Source organism: Phoca vitulina, unplaced genomic scaffold, assembly GCF_004348235.1.
Source record: "Phoca vitulina isolate PV1807 unplaced genomic scaffold, GSC_HSeal_1.0 scaffold6, whole genome shotgun sequence".
NCBI classification, from domain to species: domain Eukaryota; kingdom Metazoa; phylum Chordata; class Mammalia; order Carnivora; family Phocidae; genus Phoca; species Phoca vitulina.
This window is the reverse complement of record NW_022589709.1, coordinates 13909821-13930922: the sequence shown is the minus strand read 5'-3', so window position 1 is coordinate 13930922 and position 21102 is coordinate 13909821. Positions and strand designations below refer to the sequence as shown.

Genomic DNA, 21102 nt, shown 5'->3' with positions numbered 1-21102 from the left:
TCCCCAGTTACTCCTTCCTGGTGACAACAGCCTAACATTCAAGAGTGTGCCCTGTCTTCCCATTTCTATTATCAGTCCCTGAGGAACAGCAGTTGGCTATGAATATTCAGAGTCCCTCCTTGCACTGTCAGAACCTCTGCTAACCCCTTAGAACACATGATCGTGACATATCGTTGCAGGGCACAGGCCCTGTTCAGCATCACTCACTAAGTGGGGACCAGGTCACATTGTTCATCCAGATTAGGGATGCAGCCTACTTTCCAAAGGCTAGAATGGAACCACCATCTTGGGAGGTTTTCAAGAACAGAATAGGGTACAATGCATGTGGTTTTATTTAAGGAAAGACTCTCAGGAGTTTTAAGGAAAGACTCTTAAGGAAGAGGACAGTATGATCCTACAATGTTGTCATCATTCATTCATGCAGCAGACATTCAGTAAATGGGTATGATGTGCCAGGCACATGCAAGGCACTGATCTTGCTCTTTTGGTGAACACAGAAATAAATATAAGTGTACAAAATATGAGACATATGAAAGAGAAAACAATAGGGCCTGGTAGAGAGTTATGACACATCAACTTTTGTTGGGGTACTTAGGGAAGACCTACCTGAGCTGATACATGAAGTATTTGAGCAGGTCAGCTATGGAGACAACAAGGGAGGGGCATTTCAGGAAGAGGGAACACTGGGTACAAAGGCCCTAAGGAAGGAAGACACTTGGCATATGCAGAGACCATCAAAAGAAACTGCTATGGATGGAGTATGATAAAAGATGAGAGGGTGATGCAAGATGAGGCTGAAGAGGTAGGGACCAAGTCAAACACAGCCATGTGATGGATTCGGGCTTTATTCCAAGAGAATGGGAAGCTGGAAGGATTTTATTTATTTATTTATTTGGGAATAGCTTTACTGAGATATAATTTGCCAATTTAAAGTGTATAATTCAATGATTTATTCACAGAGTTATGAAGACATCACCATGATTAATTTTAGAACAATCTCATCACCTCACAAAGCTCCCACAGCCCCAAGTGGCCACTAATCTACTTTCTTTCTCTACAGATATGCTTATTCCAGGCATTGCATATACATAGCATCATATAATATGTGGTCTTTTGTGACTGGCTTCTTTCACTTAGCACAATGTTCTCAAAATACATCCATGTGGTAGTAACTGTAGCAACTCAATTCACTCCCTCTCCCATTGGTCCTCAGTTTCCTCATATGTCAACAAAACAAAATGCATTCAAAAAGTCTTCTTTGGGTGACTTCAGCAAAAATGGCAGAGTAAGGAACTCCAAGTGCCTGTCCTTCTAAAGAAGCAATGAAAAATCTGACAAAACCTCTCAGAATCAACTTTATCAGAACCCTGGAAAACAGTCAATAGTTTATAGCAATCAAGCAAATGCTTAATCAAGAAAAAGGCAATTGAAGCCTGGTAAAGCTTTGTGGCATTTTAACTTATTCCTGTCCCACTCTCTACTCCCCATTTCAGTGGCAGTTTTGAAAATGATATTCCACGTCCTTTGTGTGGGTTTCTAGAGCCAGAGGGAGCAGAGAGGACCTTGTTCCAAGAAACTGTGGTTGTCTGTTTTTTGATCTGTCTGTGGGCTCCCTAAAGGACTAGAGCTATGAGCTTGCCCTTTATTATTATTTATTATTTATGCTTTGGAGGACCAAGAGAAGAGGAAATTAATTGAGTCAATGGTGAGACTACCAGGAAGACTCAGGATTCCACTTATTTAGTTCAATCTACCTTCTGCCCTGTTTGGTCACATGATTCATCAGCAGCAAGCCTCTATTTGGTCTGGAGACCACTGGGATTAGAGACACAGAGCAATAGCCTTTTCATGGGCCTTTCCACATGTGCTCTACCTCCTTCCATCCAATCTCCACACAGCAGCGAGAGCAATAGTCAGTGCAATGGGATTATATCACTCCTCTGCTTAACTAACACCCTTCAGCCTTTCATCTGCTAGCATACATATAAACAAAAGATGGTCTATCCATACAATGGAATATTCTTCAGCCACAAAAAGGAACAAACTACTGATAGTTGCTACAACATGGATAGATCTTGACTATACAATACCCACGTACACCAGGGGATCTAGAAGGCTATGCATGGATCTGGACACATGCTAAGAAAGGATGGGAGGAAGTCCTAAACTCTCAACTCTGATTGACCTTCAAGCTCCATGATGGCAGGAAATGCAGGTTAAGGCAGAGTTGCAAGTGGTCTGGCTACATGTTAAAGGTATGCCCCTACCCATACATAGAGTCCAGCTACAAACACCAAGTTTTTTTCTTTAAACTCCAGGCATTTGGAGATTTAAGTGACCAGGCTTCACAAAAATACTTTAGAAAAGTCACTAGACAGACAAACTACTACAGCCTATACTAAGCAGCTACAACCAGTCCTGGCAAAGAGGAGAATTTGACATCTGAGTTAGCACATTATAATATTCAAGATATCCAGTTTTCAACACGAAATTATGAGGCATAAAAAAAACAAACAAACAAGAAAGGATGGCCCACTTACAAGAGAACAAAAAGAAAATAATAGAAATTCCCCACAGAAGGATAGACATTGGATTTGAGACAAAGATTTTAAATTGATTGTCTTAAATATGCTGAACTAGCTAAAGGAAACTATGGGCAAAGAACTAAGTAAAACCAAAAGATTAATGTCTCATAATACAGAGAATATTATTAAATAGAAATGACAAACTAATAAAACAGAAATTCTGTAGGTAAAAAGTACAATAACAAATGTGAAAAATTCATTAGAGAGACTCAATAGCAGACTTGAGCAGTCAGAAGAAAGAATCAATAACCTTGAAAGTAGGTCAGTTGAGATCAGCCAGACTGCAAAACAAAAAGAAAAAAGAATAAAGAAAAATGAACAAGACCTAAGTGACCTGTGGGACTATCAAGCGCACCAACTTCACATAAGGGGAGTTCCATAATTAGAGGAAAGAGAGATAAAGGAACAGAAAGAATATTTGAAAAAATAATGGCCAGAAACTTCCATCTGATGGAAGACATGAATTTACAAACCCAAAAAGCTCAGTGAGATCTGAGCAAAATAAACAGAAAAATATCCACATTGAGACATAATTATCAAACTGTCAAAAACAAAAGACAAAGAGAGAAACTTAAAAACAGCAAGAGAGAAGCAACTCATCGTGTACAAAGACTCCTCAATAAAATTAATAAATGATTTCTCTTCAGAAACCAGAGAGGCTAGAAGGCAGTGGGATGACATATTTAAGTGCTAAAAGGAAAAAACAAAAACCTCAACCAAGCATTCTCTCTCTCACAAAATTATCCTTCAAAAATGAATAAGTTAAGAGATAAACAGAAAGAGAGGCCCATTGCTAATAGACAATTAGAAAGACAAATGCATAAAACAATAATTATAAATCTACAATAACAGGTACATCATGTATAAAAATGTAATGTGTGACAATAACAACAAACGGGGAGAGATAGATTTGTACAGAAGCAGATATTTTGTATACTATTGAAGCTAAGTTAGTATTAACTCAAAATATATTGTTATTATTGTAAGATGTTAATTGTGAACCCCAGATTAATTCCTAAGAAAATAACCAAAAAAAAAAAAAAAAAAAATACAGAGAAAAGTAAATGAGAAAGGAATCAAATCAGCAAACTAGAAAAAAATCAATTAAACATAAAAGGTAGTAATGAAGAATTGAGGAACAGAAAAACATGTAAGATATATAGAAAACAAATAGCAAAATGTTAGAAGTAAATCCTTCTTTATGGGTGTTTACATCAAATGTAAATGAATTAAACCCTTCTGACAAAAGGCAGAGATTGACAGAAAGGATTATAAAACACCACCACCACCAAAACCAAAAAACCCACTATGATCCAACCATATGTTATCTACAAAAGACTCACTTTAGATCCAAAGACACAAGTTCAAAGTGAAAGAAAAAATGTTCCATGCACATGGTAACAAAAAGAGCACTATAGTGGATATACTAATATTAGACAAAACAGACTTTAAGTCAAAAGTGTTACAAGAGACAAAAAAGAGCATTATATATTGGCAAAAGGGTCAATACACCAAGAACATATAACAATTATGAACATATATCCCTAATAACACAGCACCAAAATGTATGAAGCAAACATTGACACAATTAAAAGGAGAACTAGGCACTTCTATAATAATAATCAGAGACTTCAATATCCCACTATCAATAATGGATAGAACAAGTAGGAATAAAATCAGTAAGAAAATAGAGGACCTGAGCCACACTATGAATAACCAGACCTAACAGACATATACAAGATACTCCATCCTACAGCAGTAGAATGCACATTCTTCTCAAGTGCATATAAAACATTCTCTAGAATAGCCCATATGTTAGACCACAAAACGTATCTCAATATATGAAAAATACTGAAATCATACAAAATAACTTTTCCAACCACAAAGGAACAAAGCTAGAAATGAATAACAGAAATAAAACTGGAAAATTCACAACTATGTGTAAAGTAAACAACATACACTTTTTTCTTTCCTTAAGTAGGCTCCATGCCCAGCATAGAGCTCAATGCAGGGCTCAAACTTGACCCTGAGATCAAGACCTGAGCTGAGATCAAGAGTCAGACGCTTAACCAACTGAGCCACCCAGGCACCCTGCAAACAACATACTCTTAAGCAACAAGGGATCAAAGAAGAACTCATAAGGGAAATTAGAAAATATTTTGAGACAAATTAAAATGAAAACACAACCTACCAAAACTTATGGATGGAGTGAAAGCAGTAATCATATCAGTGAAGAGGGGCCTTCAAGAAGAAATGAGATCAGAACTGTCCTCAAACATAAACAAGAGGTATTTATAATGTTGCTTCACTGTGTCCCAGAGAAGCATATTTTCAGTTGCCCTTTCATGTTGTCTTTACAACTACTACATGAGGTAGCTACTATCCCCATTTTATAGATGAGGGAAATAAGGTTCAGAGGGTTTGAGTGGCTCACCCAGAATCTTCCCTTACCCTGTTAGTGGTAAGTCACAGAGCCAGGACTCAAACCCAGCCCTATGCCTTGCTCATTCTCTATACCTGTTGCCCCCACCCCGCCCCACCCTGCCCCTCCCCAAAACCTAGATGGCACTATTCAGGTGTTCACCAGACCCTGCTTCATGCTTCAGTCTTGCCGCATTCTCTAAGGGAAAAGGAGGAAACTTACAGGCTTTTTAGCCCAAACACCTATACAAATCAGCCCTTTCACCAAGAGACCAACTAGACTTCGTAGGTATTCATAACAAAGTCTCCATCCTGAGAGACGATAAAGCTTGGGCGCCAAGAGTCTATCTGGAGTCAGAGAGATGTGGCTCCTGAGCCCAGTTCAACTCTTTGTTGGCTCTGGCCTCAAGCCCAGAGCCATAGCATGTGATGTACAGGCTTTGCCTTGCACCAGGCTACCCAGGCAAGAGAGCATTGGAGGCTAGTACCCAACCTGTGATCTACTTGCAAGACCTGCACCTTCTCTGGGAACGGGAGGGGTGTTTTTTTTCAATCCACAAAAATCACTGTAAGGGCCAGTGGAAAGCCTGCCTGAGCAGCAACTTCACCTCCCTGAGCCTCATTTTCCACAACTATAGAATGGAGGAGATGATAGTCCCTAATTTGCAGGGTCCTTAAGAAGCTCAGCTGAGGTTAAGACACAAAGGGCTTGACTTGTGTCAGGCCATAGTAAGTCCTCAATAAATGGTAGTCATTTTTCTCTTTATTAGCATTATAAAACCTCCTAAAGCAATCTATTCAGAAGACCTCCTTCAGAGCTCTTCTTTAGGTCACCTTTAAATCTGCCTCCCTGCAGTTTGCAACAAATGACACTGTTGGTCAACACTAAATAAAATTAATCCTTTGTTCAAAAGCAAACCTTGAGAAGGCCCTCAGGGGACTCAAGAATCTCTTCCCCTGCATAAACAGAGCATCTTTCTTCATTCCCTTTACACTTGGCCTGATTTCAAACCCTGTCCCCACACAGGCTGCTGATATTTGGACACACTCCAGCTTGCTGGTGCCCTAACTCAGACTCTCCACTCCCTGCTTCCTCCAACCCCAGAAATTTGGCTAAGAACATGCCTGTCACAAGCCTGGGCAGGGCCAAGGAGGCAACTGAGGTTTCTAACAGAAGAAAACCATCTATGAGTTGGCCTCTGAAGCACTAGCAAATTAGGTCTGTCCATCAGATATTTAGAAGGTGGGGAAAGACTGTGTTTTGTTCCCTGTCTCCTCCCCATCTTTCCTTAGGAATCTCTTCCTTGTTCCATCCAGCTCTGTCAAGTAGGAAAGTTCCAATCAATCAACTTAAGAAGATGTCTTGGACAGATCTTGAAGCCCAGTATTCAACATGAAGGTCTATATTCATTCCAAAGATTCACATTTTATGAAAATGAAAGTAACTGATGTTGCTATTTAATTTATAAATGTATTTCTGCCTTTGCATAAGGGCCTCTGTTCTTAAGGCTCCATTTGGGGAAAAGCAGACATAACTGACAAAGGAAGTGGCTTTGCATACCAATACCCAATTCTGTTAAGTTTTCTAAATGACTAACAGGAAACTTTGAACCAGAATGCCACTGTTTGCTAAAGTTTGATTGCTTATCTATGATCCTCATTTGAGTTATTTCTGACCAGTGTAAAAACAGATCACCTTCTTCCCTATTCCCTGTAGGCCTAACCACTGTCAACTTTTGAATAACAGATGAAAGGGGCAGATAAACATGAGGAAGATATAGGACAAAAAATAAGTAAAAATCACTGAAATCATTCTGCTCCACCCTATTCATGCCCACCCAAGGAAGATAGACAAGTGGCAGGTGGCAGGATTCCCAGAGACAAACGTTCTAGCTTCCTCTTTCATATAAGGTCTCCAAACACTAGAGAATATTGACACATCCCAATGAAGGATTTGACCTCTCCCTGTATCAAAATACTATACTCAGGAACCAAGGCAGCAGTTGGTTACCTACACGTCCACTCAGACCAAAATACTTATAGCTGAGGACCAAAGGGATGTTGAAAGTACTAAGGCTATCTGAGCTCATTAAACCCAATGAGAGCTCTCATGTTGGAAATCCAGGTTGGCAAGCCAGTGGAAGCAGCCACTTTGAGACAGGTGAGACTTCCAACAACCCTAGAAATAGAATCCACTGATTAGCCACCAATTCTATGTAAACATATTGAGATACACTGCTCATCAGGAACCCAAATTGAGAGAAATAAGGAAAAAGTAAACACCACTGTTATAGCACAAAGTTCATAGAAACAACTAGGGTGGGGTCTCTGGAGTTTGTGCAATGTTAGAAGATAAGTACAATGTTTCTCTTGTATTTATAGATGAGGAAACTGAGACACAGGGAGGGTAAAAAACTTATCCACCTCATAACTTAGATAGAGAGATCAATTGATTGATCCAGAAGTCTACCTTCTAACTACTGTACACACTGCTTGCCACCCCCCCCCAAATGGTAAACGCTTATTGGGCATATATTATGTACGAAGCATATATGATTTTCAATAGATATTCATTTGTGCATCTAGTTACTATTCTGGGTACTGGGATGACAGTGACAGATAAGACAGATAAAATCCCTAGCATTCTACGAGTATCACCTCCTTTCATCTTCACAGTACTCCTCCAAGGTATTACCCTCATGTAACATACGAGAAACTCAAAGAGAGATTAAGAAACTTGCCCATGACCACACAGCTAGAAAGTGGTAAAAAGTGGATTCAAGCCCAGATCAGAGTCCAAAGTCCTTGCTTCCTTTACTAGCCCATTTCTGATGTTATAAATTATTGTGTGTTTGTGTGTATGTCTGTATAGATGTAGGTGTGTGTGTGTGTATGTACTGGATATATACTTAGTATATATATATATATACACACACACATATATATATGTGTATAAGTGCACATATATATAGTATATACACATATACTATACTTGTTCATTTCCTCTCTTTTCCAGCATCAATGAGGGTGAAGATAGTCTGCCTTGTTACCAATGAATTTCCAATGCTGAGAACAGCACCAGGCCCACAGTAGAAGTTCAATCAATATTTACTGAGCTTTAATAAATACTTGTTGAACTGAAGGGATGTGAACATGAAGGGCAAGTACGCCCCTTCTTCTGGCTAAACTCTTTCTTGAATTTCTTGAGACTACTTCAGGAGATGCTGACCCAGCTTGGTTGCCAATTTTGATTGTAGCCATCAAGTGCCCTGTGATCTTTAGGATGGATTCATACCTCGTCTGGGGCCCTGCTCTTTGCTGACATGTTTGAAAACAAAAGCTTCAGCAAATAGCAAGTGTTAATAGAGTTTGGACAAGTTGATGCATCTGAGAAACAAAAACAATAATGGAGAAAAAGAATGTAATTGCCTGAAGCTCACTTCTCTAGTCTCTGAGCTGGGCTTTGGAGGGTCTCTGCTCTAGGGGGGAACTGAACTAGCTTTCAATTTGAGTGAAACGCATTCATTGAAAATGCATAAACAGTTTGCCTGAACTCTCTGGGTAAGGCGTTGACGGGTTCAGCACCAAGGCAACATCCTGATGTTGCATCAGGGAGGGCAACTGTGATGACCCAGCAGAAGCTTCCAGCAGCAAGGCCAGAGCTCACATCCAGTGTAAGTCAGTAGTGAATAAAGTGGGAGAATCACAGACTGAGGTAACCAAGGAGGAGGTGCTCCTCCACAGCCCAGGAGAGGTTTTCTGTGTACCGAGGCCTTTCTGTGTACCAGACACTATTCCAAGGGCTTTACCCACCTATGTAATCCTCACCATAATTCTGGGGTACAATTATTGTCATCTCCATTTTACAGATGAGGAAATTGAGGTAGTGTAAGATTGAGTGAATAGTCCAGGTTGACATAGCCAGGAAGGAGCCAAACTGCATACAACTGTACTCAGTTTTTAGTGAGTCAAAGTGACATGCCCAGCCAACAAGAAAAAGTTGGAATTGCCATGAGTTCTCTAAAACAGTGATTTTCAACTAAGGACAGTTTTGCCCCAAATGAACATTTACCAATGTCTGGAGACATTTTCAGAGGGGGTGGGGGGGGAGGGGCAAAGTGAAGGAGCTCCTGGCATCTTGCTGGTAAAAGTCAGGGATGCAGCTAAACATCCTATAATGCACAGAACAGCACCATAACAAAGAAGTATCTGGCCCCAAATGTCAACAGTGTCAAAGTTGATAAGTACTGCTCTAAAATATCATGATGGGATTCACTCTTTCCTTTACAGTGCTGCTATAGGTGCCACACATGCACTCACACATGAGTTCACGCATTCACATGCTAGAGTTGGAAGAGTGGCTTTATGATGAAATCAAGGGCTAATTTCTTCAGCCCCTCACCTCTATTGCAGGGAGTGTTGGGCACTTCGCTGAATCCTACATGTTAGAAAAGTAAGGTGAGAGGGGATAGATCCTGCTGTCCTGGGGATTTTGTGAAATCTAGTTGAACAGACAAAATGAGCCCACAAGAAACAAGAAATGTCTTAAAAGTAAAGGGCTCAGCTGTTGGTCATAACAGTTGTGGACTCTCAGAGGAGAGAGATCAAGAGGGGCCCCATGAAGGAAGTGAGACTGGAAAGAGAGGGAGGGGGAGAGGAGGGGGGAGAGGGAGGGGGGAGAGGAGGGGGGAGAGGGAGGGGGAGAGGGAGGGCAAGGGGAAGAGATGGAGTGGGAGCCCCAGAGGAGGTGGGCGGAGAAAAATGTGGTAAGGGCAGGGAAGAGGGAGGGCAAATTAGCTTGATGTGTACACAGTCCTAGTAAGGGAAAGCTGGACCATGTGAATAGAGTCCCAGGGTGAGAACGGTGGGGTTTGGGGCAGTGGCCAACTATAAGGGTCCAGATATTTGGGGAAGAGTTCAAGAACACCCCATTTATTGCTGTGCTGCTCTCATAGGACCCAGCCTTCTGACAGCGAAGGGTTAAGGGTGAGGAGATTAAGGCAAGATAGGGCAATTCAGTCCATCTGAATCTTATGAGGTCACCAGAAAGTGAAAACCTCCAACCCCTGTCACCTCCCCATCCCCCTCCCCCACCCACTCATTCATCTACACACTTATCCACACTCAGCCATCCACCCTCCCATCCAGCCATCCACCCAATGAACAATTACTAATCAAGCACCTGCTCTGTGCTGGAGAAGAGCAAGAGACATTGTCTTGCCCTCATGGAGTTTACATTCTATGGAAGAGCCAAATAATTCAACATGAGGCTGCAAGGAAATATAAGGGTGATGGCAGAGCTATGGTAACATGAAACAAAAGATGCACCCATGCCCAACCTGTGAAATGGGGACATTAGTAGTAATAACGGTGTTGTCTGATGCCTCAAGCAAAAAGAAGAAAGAGAGATTACTACTGGGTTGTAAGCTTCCTGAGGGCAAGGACTGTATTTTTATCAGAATCAGCTCAGGACCATCACTTAGCACAGCCTTATTGAATTTAATTGATATGAATAAACAATAAAAACAGTTTTCTTGGGGGTGCCTGGGTGGCTCAATTGGTTGAGTCCACCTCTTGATTTAGGCTCAGGTCATAATCTCAGGGTCATGAGGTTGAGCCCCACGTTGGATTCCATACTCAGTGCAGAGTCTGCATAAGATTCTCGCCCTCTCCCTCTGCCCCCTCCCCTGCTTGTGTACACACTCTCTCTCTTGCACTCTCTCTAAAATAAATAACTAAATCTTAAAAAAAACACTTTTCTTGGGATGCCTGGGTGATTCAGTCGGTTAAGCATCTGCCTTCAGCTCAGGTCATGATCCCAGGGGCATGAGATGGAGCCCCACGTCAGGTTCCCTGTTCAGTGGAGAACCTGCTTCTCCCTTTCCCTCTGCCCACCCCACCCCCAGCTCTCTATCACTCTCTCTCTCTCTCTCAAATAAATAAATAAAATCTTTTTAAAAAATAGCTTTCTTGTTCTTCACAGTTCCCAAAACCAAAAATCTACACCTTGAGCAGAATGCCTTAGCTGTGTCTATTGTATTGGTTTATGAAATAATAAATGAGTACTTTTATCAGACCCTTACTTAACTCACTTCCATAAACAGGCCTTGATCAAATTGAAATGCAAAACTGCTCAAGTGCAAATTTGCAAGAAGAGAGTGTATAGCTTCCACTGGATTCCCAAGGGGTCCCAGGTTACAATAACATTTAGTTTCTCTGATGTACCATGTTCCTGCTAGTGCCTTACAGCTGGATGGACTCAAACTTGACCCCAAAACACAGTTCTGCCCTCAGACAATATGTTATCCAGTGAGAGAGATGACTTGTGGTTACATAACTAAAAGACAAGGTGCAAAATGAGTCTTCAGTAAAACAGAAGAGGTACCTCCAAGATTGAAGTGTAAGAAAACTGTCTGAAAGTGGTTGCATTTCAGTGAGACCTTGAAGGTCTCAGCTCCCCACAGTTTCCTCATCTGTGAAAGGATGATAAAAGTACACACCTCTTAGAGTGCTTAAACATGGTACCACAAATGTTCTGCAAAGGTACCATGATGAAAAAAAGTGAGGCAATGTTATTATTTATGACAATGTGGATGAGAACTCAAATCAAGGGTTTAATGAAGGAAGTCCCGTATGCAATTCCACTCTTCCAGCTGCTCACACCAAAAACCCTGGAGTCACTCCTGATTCCTCTCTTTCTTTCATTCCCAATTCCAATCCATGAAGAAAATCCCATTTGTTCCACCTACAACACACACATCCAGAATCTAAGCACATCTCACCTCCTCCATTGCTGCCCCCTGGTGTGGGCCACCACCATTTCCTGCCGGGGTCATTGAAGTAGTTGCCTAGCTGGCCTCCCTGCTTTCACATTTAAGTATCCCCTATCCATCATAAAACAGAATAATCTTTTAAACCAACATAGAACATTCTGCCATTCTACTGAAAACCCTACAATGCCCCATCCCCTCCCATTTAGACTAAAAGCTCTAGTCATTACGTGTACCAGGCACTACTCACTACAACCTCCTCTTGGAGAATTCATTTCCTACTCTTCTGCCCCTTGCTTGCTCTCCTCCAGCAGCCACACGGACTCCCACACATTAGAGAGACTTCCTCTTCAGGACATTTGCATTGGCTGTTTATTCTACCCAGAACATTCTTTCCTGAGACAACTCCCTACTGCTACCACCCAGTGAGGCAAACAGCAAAATGCCACTTCCTCAAGCAAACCCTCTGGGTTCAGCTGGCACTATGTATGTCCTTGTGCCTCAACCCACCATGCCAATCATGGTGTCTCAGGCCTGGCATTGCCACCACTCAATCCAATCCAAACTCACATCAATTCAATGAAGTAGGAAGAAAGGAGAAATTGCCTATTAAAGGGAACATTTGTAGAGTCTCTACCCAGATTCCTCTGGAGTTGGATGGTGATAAGCATTATCATTTCCCATTTGCAGAACATTTGCTGCAGAACACAGACTGTGGCACCCATGTGTCACTGACTATTAAATTAAAGGTTTGTAAGCTTTAACAAAAAACACACAAACAAAAGTCCAAAGGTCCAAGAATTAGAATATTATGGTGATTACATTGCCAGTCTCAACATACAGCAGCAATATAAGGATGCTGATCTCAGGAAAAAGCAGAGCTTAGCAAACACAGTTTGTTAAGGCTTATTCAAATACAAACATTAAGGTTGGGAACAAGATGGCCACTAACTGGTGAGGATCTCACAAGCCTAGGGGTTAGGACAATCTCCTTATGTGGACTCGAAGAGCCAGCCCAGCAGCCACTTCTAAACAATCCCAAATTGCTGAAGCATTAGAAAGTTGGAGGCCTTACTTCACTTAGCGTAATCCCCTCCAGTTCCATCCATTTTTATTCAGATGATGGGTATTCATCCTTTCTGATGGCTGAGTAATATTCCATCGTATATATGGACCACATCTTCTTCATTCATCTGTTGAAGGGCATCTTGGCTCCTTCCACAGTTTGGCTATTGTGGACATTGCTGCTATGAACATTGGGGTGCACGTGTCCCTTCTTTTCACTACATCTGTATCTTTGGGGTAAATAAGTCAAGCAGAGAAAGACAACTACCATATGGTTTCACTTATATGTGGAACATAAGGAATAGCATGGAGGACATTAGGAGAAGGAAGGGAAAAATGAAGGGGGGAATCAGAGGGGGAGATGAACCATGAGAGACTATGGACTCCGGGAAACAAACTGAGGGTTTCAGAGGGGAGGGGGGTTGGGGGAATGTGTTAGCCCGGTGATGGGTATTAAGGAGGGCACATATTTCAATGAGCACTGGGTGTTATACACAAACAATGAATGATGGAACACTACATCAAAAACTAGTGAAGTACTATATGGTGACTAACATAACATAAAAAAAAAAAAAAAAAGAAAAGAAAATGGGAGGCCAGGCACCTAAGAATTGGTAGTAGGATGGAATCAGGTTTCCAATACATCTTTGTTTGTTTCACCAGACTAATTTCTGGGGACCAGTCCAAAGATATAGTTGGCCTCCTTAACAAAGATGCATGTACTAAGATCCCCCCAAGTACTTCCTTTGGAATTCTTTTCCCCATTGCCCCTTAGAGGCCTTCCAGACCATCCAATTTAAGAGCCCTCCTTCCAATACTCTCATTCATGGAACAAATTTTTATTACAATGGCATATATCATAATTATATGCTTACTGATTTGTCTACACAGTCCTTTTTTGCCTTCCCCACTAGACTATAAGCTCCAACGGTGTGGGAACCATATTGGCCTAATTCCAGTAATTTCAGTATCTAACATAGTGCCTGACATAGGAAATGCCCAACAAATATTAAAGAAATAAATGAAGAGCGAATGAGTAAATGGAGTAAATGAGTGAACAAGTTAGTGAGTGAACAATGTTCTCTATCCTTCCTCCTTGATTATTACCTTGGGCAACAAGAGCAGTAGAACTGGACCCTCTGTAGTAGAGATCTTCCCTGAGTGTGTTTGGGATGCATGTTTTACTCATGCTTCCTACTCAAAGAATCTGTCCCCACCATGGCTCCTGCTAGATGAGTAGCAAGCCTCGTGTCCCCACGCCATAACCACAGTGTATTGGACCAGTCAGGAGCAGCCCCTTGATCAGAGTGGGGCCTACTTCTAGGTTGGCAATGGCCTCTGATCTGAGTGGCCTTTCTTGAAAATGTGAGTCGGTTCATTCAGACTTCTCTCTCAGAACTTTGAACAAATAAATGCAGAGAGAAGATTTGGTGGGTACTTGAACTGCAAAGTCATGCAGAGTTGGGGTGGGTGGCATACTGGGGCCACTATTATGGTGTTATCAGAATATTGAAGGTATGAAGGAGTGATGGAATTAGAAGGAGTTGGTTAGGAGAGCAAGGAGAACTGATGTGTTAAGAGAAGCTGGGTTGTCATGAGAAGGAAGGCAGAGGTTTCCAGGGCTGCCTTCATTCAGGCCCTTCTGGAGGCCTGCCTTTCAGGTTTCTTGGATTTCTGTTTGATTTCGCCTGATCCTAAAAATAAACCACTCTCCTCCTCACATACACATCCATACCACATACCTTTTAACTGAACCAGTTTGAATGGATTTTTTCTTTAATAAGAGTCTGTGTTGCAAGAGACTCAAGCACCCACTGCCTACTCCAAATCTGTCCATTTGGGCATGGACCAGCTCTGTCCAGGGTCCTGCACTGCAACAGCACCACCTGCATTCCCAAATGTGGAGGTGGTCTCAGATTCATCTGTATTCCCCAGGCAAGATGTGGAAAAGACCCTTTCTCTACTTTTGCAGAGCCTAGTATGGTTTGCATTGTGCCCCTCCCACAAACAAAAGATGTGTTAGAGTCCTACCCCCCAGTACATCAGTGTGTGATCTTATTTGGAGATGGAGTCTTCACAGAGGTAATAAGTGAAAATGATGCCATTAGGGTGGGCCCTAATCTAAGAAGACTGGTGTCCTTATTAAAAGGGAAAATTTGGAGGAAGACACATACACGGGGAGAACACCCTGTAAAGATGGAGGCAGAGCTTGAGATGATGCCTCTACAAGCTAGGGAGCACCAAGGATTGCCAGGAAGCCACCAGAAGCTAGGGAGGGGCATAGAACAGATTCCCCCTCACAGCTCTTAGAAGGCACCACAAATACTCCCCACACACAGGTACACACAGGTACACACCTATAAGCAGAGACACCTGCATAGAGGTTTCTGGCCATCACTGAAGCTCCCACACAAATCCTCCCTGGCAGGCCCAGCTTCAGGGTAAAGGAAACTTTTTTTCTATCCTCACTCTCTGTCTGAGAAGCCTGGCCTTGAAGCCTTCTTCTACAGTCCCCAAATGTCATACCATAGGCCATGGGTCATCCTTATGGACTCAAATGTTGTCCCCGCCTAGGGTCACAAATCCATATGTCGAAGTCCCAATCCCCAGTACCTCAGAATGTAACCATATTTGGAGATCAGGGCTTTAATGTGATTAAATTAAAATGAAGCTGTTAGGGTAAGGCCAAATCCAATATGACTGGCATCCTTCTAAGAGGAAGAGACACCAGGGGTGAGCATGCACAGAGATGATCCTGTGAGGACAAAGCAATGAGAAGGCAGCTCTCTGAAGCCAAGGCCTCAGAATGAAACCAACCTACTGGCACCTTGGTCTTGGACTTCCAGACTCCAGAACTGTGAGAAAATAAATTCCTATTGTTTAAGCCACACAGCCTGTGGCACTTTCTTATGGCAGCCCTAAGCAAACTAATATATCATCCCCAATATCCGTCTTCCCCTCCTTCCTTAGGAATGGCACTTCTAATTTTCAGCTGGGTGCATGACTGCCTGCATTACAGACTACATTTCCTACCTACCCTTGCTAGGTTCAGTCATGTGATTAGGTTTTAGCAAACAGGTTACAAGAGGAAGTGTTAAGAAGACCTTCAGGTAAGTGTCCTTAAAGAGAAAGGCCATGCCCTTCTTGTTCCCTTCATCCTTCTTGCTGGTTGGAAGGGGGGACCTGACAGCTGGAGCCTGAGCAACCAGCGAGGTTCAGGAGGCAGAAGCCTCGTGCTAAGGAAGCAGTGCAGTAGACAATTAATTGCTCTACCACCTCTTCGTGGACCATTTCTGGGCTTTCTATTTGAGGGAGAAATAAACTTCTAGTTTGGTTAAGCCACTGTTTTGGAGGTATTCTATCACCCATCACACTTATTCCTAACTGACACTGTTACTTACTCTTTCTACCTCCTCCTTTTCTGCTCTCCCTTCTCTCCTCCAAGGTGGAAGCTCTCATCACTGAGACTCAGAGAGGATTAAGATAGTAAAGGCCAAAGTAAATGTTAATTGTAAGTGGACTCTTCCAGGGTTAACTAATCAGGCAGTCAGGAGACAGGTAATTTTCACCCACTTCGGTTCTTGTACCTCTATGTTCAATCCCTGCCCTTCTCACAATTAATTATAGTAAATTCTTACAGGTGACATGCCTGGTCAAAAATTCCCCTGTGCACAGAATGAAGTCCAAACTTACAAGGTTGGCATTCAAAGCTCTTCAAAGTCTGGCTGCAATCTACCTCTTCAAAGTTTTGTTTTTTGTTTTGTTTTGTTTTCATTACAAACATCTACTAAAACCAAAGCAGAATTTTATTGTTTGACCCAAATGCCACATACATTCCAACATGCTGCCTATTTCTATGATGTCCCCCCTCCTGGATACCCTCCTTGTGTGGTGCAAAGGACCTGGGATCTAAAGTCAATTGAATTTAAGGCCAAGCCCAAGTATTTCTAAATTATGTGAACTCTGGGTCTTGGTTTCTTCACCTGTAAAATGGAAATAATGTCTCACAGAGATGTTCTGGAGCCAAAGACATTGCATGAGAATGGGTCTTGTAAACACAAAACACTATACTCTTCGAAGGCATAACTGTCCTGAATCTGGTGTTAGGGTGCATTACCCTGTGTTTCATTTGGCTCTGCAACTATTAGGTAACCCCTTGACCTTAGTTATTAACTTTCATTGAACCAACCACATTACTAAGTGCTTTTCATGAATTACCCCTATTAATCCTCACAACAGTCTCACGAGACCCACATTATCATTATTACCCCCACTTTATTGATGAGGAAACAGGCCCAGATTTGAAATCAGTTCTGACTTCACAGCCCAAGCTTCTAACCTTATACATATCTCCTCAAAGGCAGTCTGTGCCTTTTCTTACTTCATAGTCATACTGTTCTATCCCACTTCTGGAACTCTCTGGAATTCTAATGGATCGCATGTTAATGTTCCATCAAGGAAGGAAAAATAATCTGACAAGGCATCTATATGAAGGTCACCTGGGGCTGCCCACCAGACCACAAGATGAGAAAGAAGCCAGTGGTTCTGGTGATGAAGCGGTCTCATGTAAAGCCAGCCCATGAGACAAACAGACAGACACAAGCAGTCCTTGAGAATTAAGCCAGAAGAAGGCTGGCTAATGCCACCAGCACTGATGAGGAAACCAAATAGGAAAGCAAAGCTCAGGTTCTCCTTGTGTTTTAGGCCTGACTGGGATTCTGACGATATTCAGAGAACCCCCTAATCCTTTATATGTTCCTCTCTGTCTTCTTCCAAGCCCCCATACTCATTATCTCCAATGCTCTTCATAAAAGAACACCCTAAAATAGAAAAATTTAATACCTAGACTTACAATGAGAAAACTAGATGATAGGTCTGTCTGCAAATAGTGATTGTGTTGGAACTAAAACCCAGACTCCTTACTGTTAGGTCCCTGTTCTTTCTGTCCCATGACTCCAGTCCCCCATCTCATCATAACCTAAACTTTTCCTTTCCCTTCCATCTACCCAGGGCCTGAGAAAGAGTCCAACATTCATCTGCAGAGAAAAGAAACCCCCTTTGATGAGCAGGCAACTTCCAAATGCTCTCTGGATCCCTAGAGGGTCATAAGTCTTCTGACCCCCTATGAAATATAATTTTCATAAGTAGGCATGAAAAATGTCAGCTATACCATCAGATCAAGAAGCCTCCAGGCCTAGTGCCTAATGGAGTTCCCAATCCCTGACCACCTAAGTAGGATTTCCTCTGCTAGGGAGGGTGGGAACACTACTCCATCCTGTAACATTGTCCCATCCTGTGATGTCATGTCCTCAACTAAACCCCCATGCAGAGGACAAGGTCTAAGAATAATAATTGATAACATCTAGTGAGGACTGCTTTGTATAATTGTCATTCTTTTTTTTTTTTTAAGATTTTATTTATTTATTTGACAGAGAGATAGAGAGCACAAGTAGGCAAAGTGGCAGGCAGAGGGAGAGGGAGAAGCAGGCTCTCTGCTGAGCAGGGAGCTGGACATGGGGCTCGATCCCAGGACCCCAGGATCATGACCTGAGCCAAAGGCAGCCGCTTAACTGACTGAGCCACACAGGCGCCCCTATAATTGTCATTCTAAGCACTTTATGTCGATGAACTCCTTTACTTCTACAACAACCCTGGGAAGCAGGTGCTATTACTATCCCCATTATACAGACAAGGAAACAGGCCTGAAGAGAGTAAGTAACTTGTCTAGGTCACAGGGCTGAAAAGTGTTAGAAACTGGAATCCAAGAACAGGCAGTCTGTCACCAGAGCCCATGATCTTCACACCACAGCACAGGGCCTTCACAGCAGGAATGCACTGTAGCCTTTGGGATAAAGGGTAGGACTCTTCTGCACCACTCAATCTCCCCCATTTACTGCCCTACTTACCTGGACTAATACTGTCTCCTGTCTGCCACCCAGGCACCTTTGCCTTTCTGTCCACCCAGACTCCCTCCACACTGGCTTCAGCACAAATCTGTTCATACCTCTTCCCTGCTCGGAAGACCTCTTTGGCTCCCCCTTGCCTAAGTGGAAAAAGTCTGAATTTCTTAGCCTGGCATTTATAGCCTTCCAAAATGTGACTCCAGCTTACTCTAAGCATAACCATTCCTGTCAGGTGAAAGGAACATCTCTCTTCTTTCCTGGATATGCCCTTCGTGTCCAGCTTTCATCTCTTGTACTACATTGGCCTCTCCACCTAAAATGGTCTGCCCTATTTAACAGTTCCCACCTTCCCTTGAGAAGAATTTCAGCCTAATACCCCCAGGTGGAAGGGCCAGAGTTAGAGAAGCTTTGAAGTTAAACATGGTCCTTGTTGGTTTTAGTTCAAACTTCTCATTTTATAGATGGAGAAACTGAGCCCCCTCAAGTGTATAGATTATTTGTTCTCTGGATGGGGAACATTTTTCTTAAAATACTCCATAGTGCCTAGAGCCCAGCAAGTGGAGAGATAAATGTTGAACTCTCCAGGGCAGTGTTTCTCCAACAGTGGCCTTGGGACTCCCCGTATCTAATCTCTCTCTCTTTCTCTCTATCTTGGGGCTTGGGTCCCCCAACCTCTGACCTGTTCAATGCTCATCTTTGGGGTAGTGTCTGGTATCTGCCTGTGTAGGAAACCATGCAGCGGTTTTCAAATTTACACTTACGTTTGAAAACCACAGTGAGTCTACGGAGGCTGCACCACAGATGCCACTTAGTAGAAAGAGTCCCAGTACCTAAATCTCCCTTCCCCCAGCCACCACTTCCGCCCCTGAGCTTGAGGCAGAGGCTTCTGGGAGCTTAGATGGCTGAAGCTGATGAAGCTGGCTTCTTGGATATCCCCAGATAACCTGGCAGCCTTTCTCCCCAGAGGTTCTCCAGGGCTGAGTAAAGGATTCCATCCTCCAACCCCACACCCCAAGCCTGTACAGTCCTCTGGACCCTCTCTACCAAATCAGGGATCATCTGACCCAGAAGAAACAGGCAGGAGAAGCGGGCAGATGGGTGTCGCCTTGGACAGGGGTGGAGGAAGGCATGCTGGGCCAGGCCTGGCTAGGCCAGGCCAGGGGAGAGGGCAGTTGTTCCTTCTATGAGGCCAATTCTGTACATGGGGCGATGGAGTCCACCCCTTGAAACACTGGGACTGTGGCACACAAAGCCACACAGGGCTGGACCCCATCTAGGAGTTGCAGAAGCGTTGGGGAGAGATAGCAGTCTGTGCCCAGTGGGAGAGGGCACCAGCTGGGCAAAGCCAACTGGGCAGGGTGCCCACTTTCCTCTCCCCCTGCCTCCTCTTCCCCGCCCAGCTGGCCCGAAGCAAGCTGAGGAAGTCACTGAGCCCAGGACCTTAGGTCAGTGCTCCCCGCCCATGCCCGCGCTGCCGGCTGCCGCAGCATCTTCCAGCGCATGGTTCTCAGGCCACCTGCCTTTCCCCTGCTGGGGATCCCATGCCCACACCTACCCACACCGTGTTGCTCCTTGTCAGTTTTGCGCCAGGGGGCCATGGCTGGGCCACTGGAGCTGCGGGGGCCTCCTGTCGCTCTGTGGGGAAGCAGCCAGGGGGTGGCTAGGCGCTCCGCCGGGCCCCACTTCCTTCCTCTTTTCAAACTCCCTCTCAGGGCCCGCCCTCCCCTCCCCAGGGCGCCCTGCTCCTCCTCCTCCGGCCCCTTGGGCTGGGGCACATTAGAAAGCTAGTGGCTAGAAGACCAGAAGGCCCCCAGCAAAACTTGGGGGCCACCTCTAACTTGCTCCTCCCCAGGCAAGTGGGCAGAGGCCAAGCAGGTACTTAGGGCCACCCAAGCCACCACCACAAGTGCAGGAAGTTGCCGGATAACAGCCTAGTGACTGAACAGAACTCCCTCCCAAGGCTCCCAGCATGAGCTTTGATATCTGATGTGAATTCAAATCCACACTCTACTGCTTATCGGCCATGACAGTAGGACAAACTATCATTTTTTTTCTAAGATTCAGTTTTCTCATCTGTAAAATGGGATACTAGTACATACTTCATATGATTATTGTAAGGATTAGAGGAGATCATGGACACAGCAAGTGACACATAACAGTTCAATATACACATACAGAGGGTGTCACTTGTGGTTTTTATCCTGTTGGTGCCACAGACCCATTTGAAAATCTGATAAAAGCCCAGAAAACTCTCTTCTGAAAGTACACAAGCACAGGATTTACCAACAATGCCAGGAGGTAAGGGTGCTCTGAGAGCCAGCCACAGTGGCCCCCAGGAAAAGAGTCCTAGAGTTAGGC

At 43.4% G+C, this 21102-nt stretch overlaps 1 protein-coding gene across 2 annotated transcripts in view; it reads right to left on the bottom strand.

Annotated features, from left to right (window-relative positions):
* The window catches only part of DOCK2 (dedicator of cytokinesis 2), a 475105-nt gene that overhangs the window by 388617 nt on the left and 65386 nt on the right, over positions 1-21102 (bottom strand). Inside the window, exon 1 of one of the 2 annotated variants that reach the window (XM_032403690.1) lies at positions 20300-20412. The exons of the other annotated variant lie outside the window; for it this stretch is intronic. Coding sequence (XP_032259581.1) covers positions 20300-20342 — 43 coding nt within the window. The 5' untranslated portion in view covers positions 20343-20412. Of the gene's footprint in view, positions 1-20299; positions 20413-21102 lie in introns of those variants that run through there. 2 annotated transcript variants of the gene reach the window in all.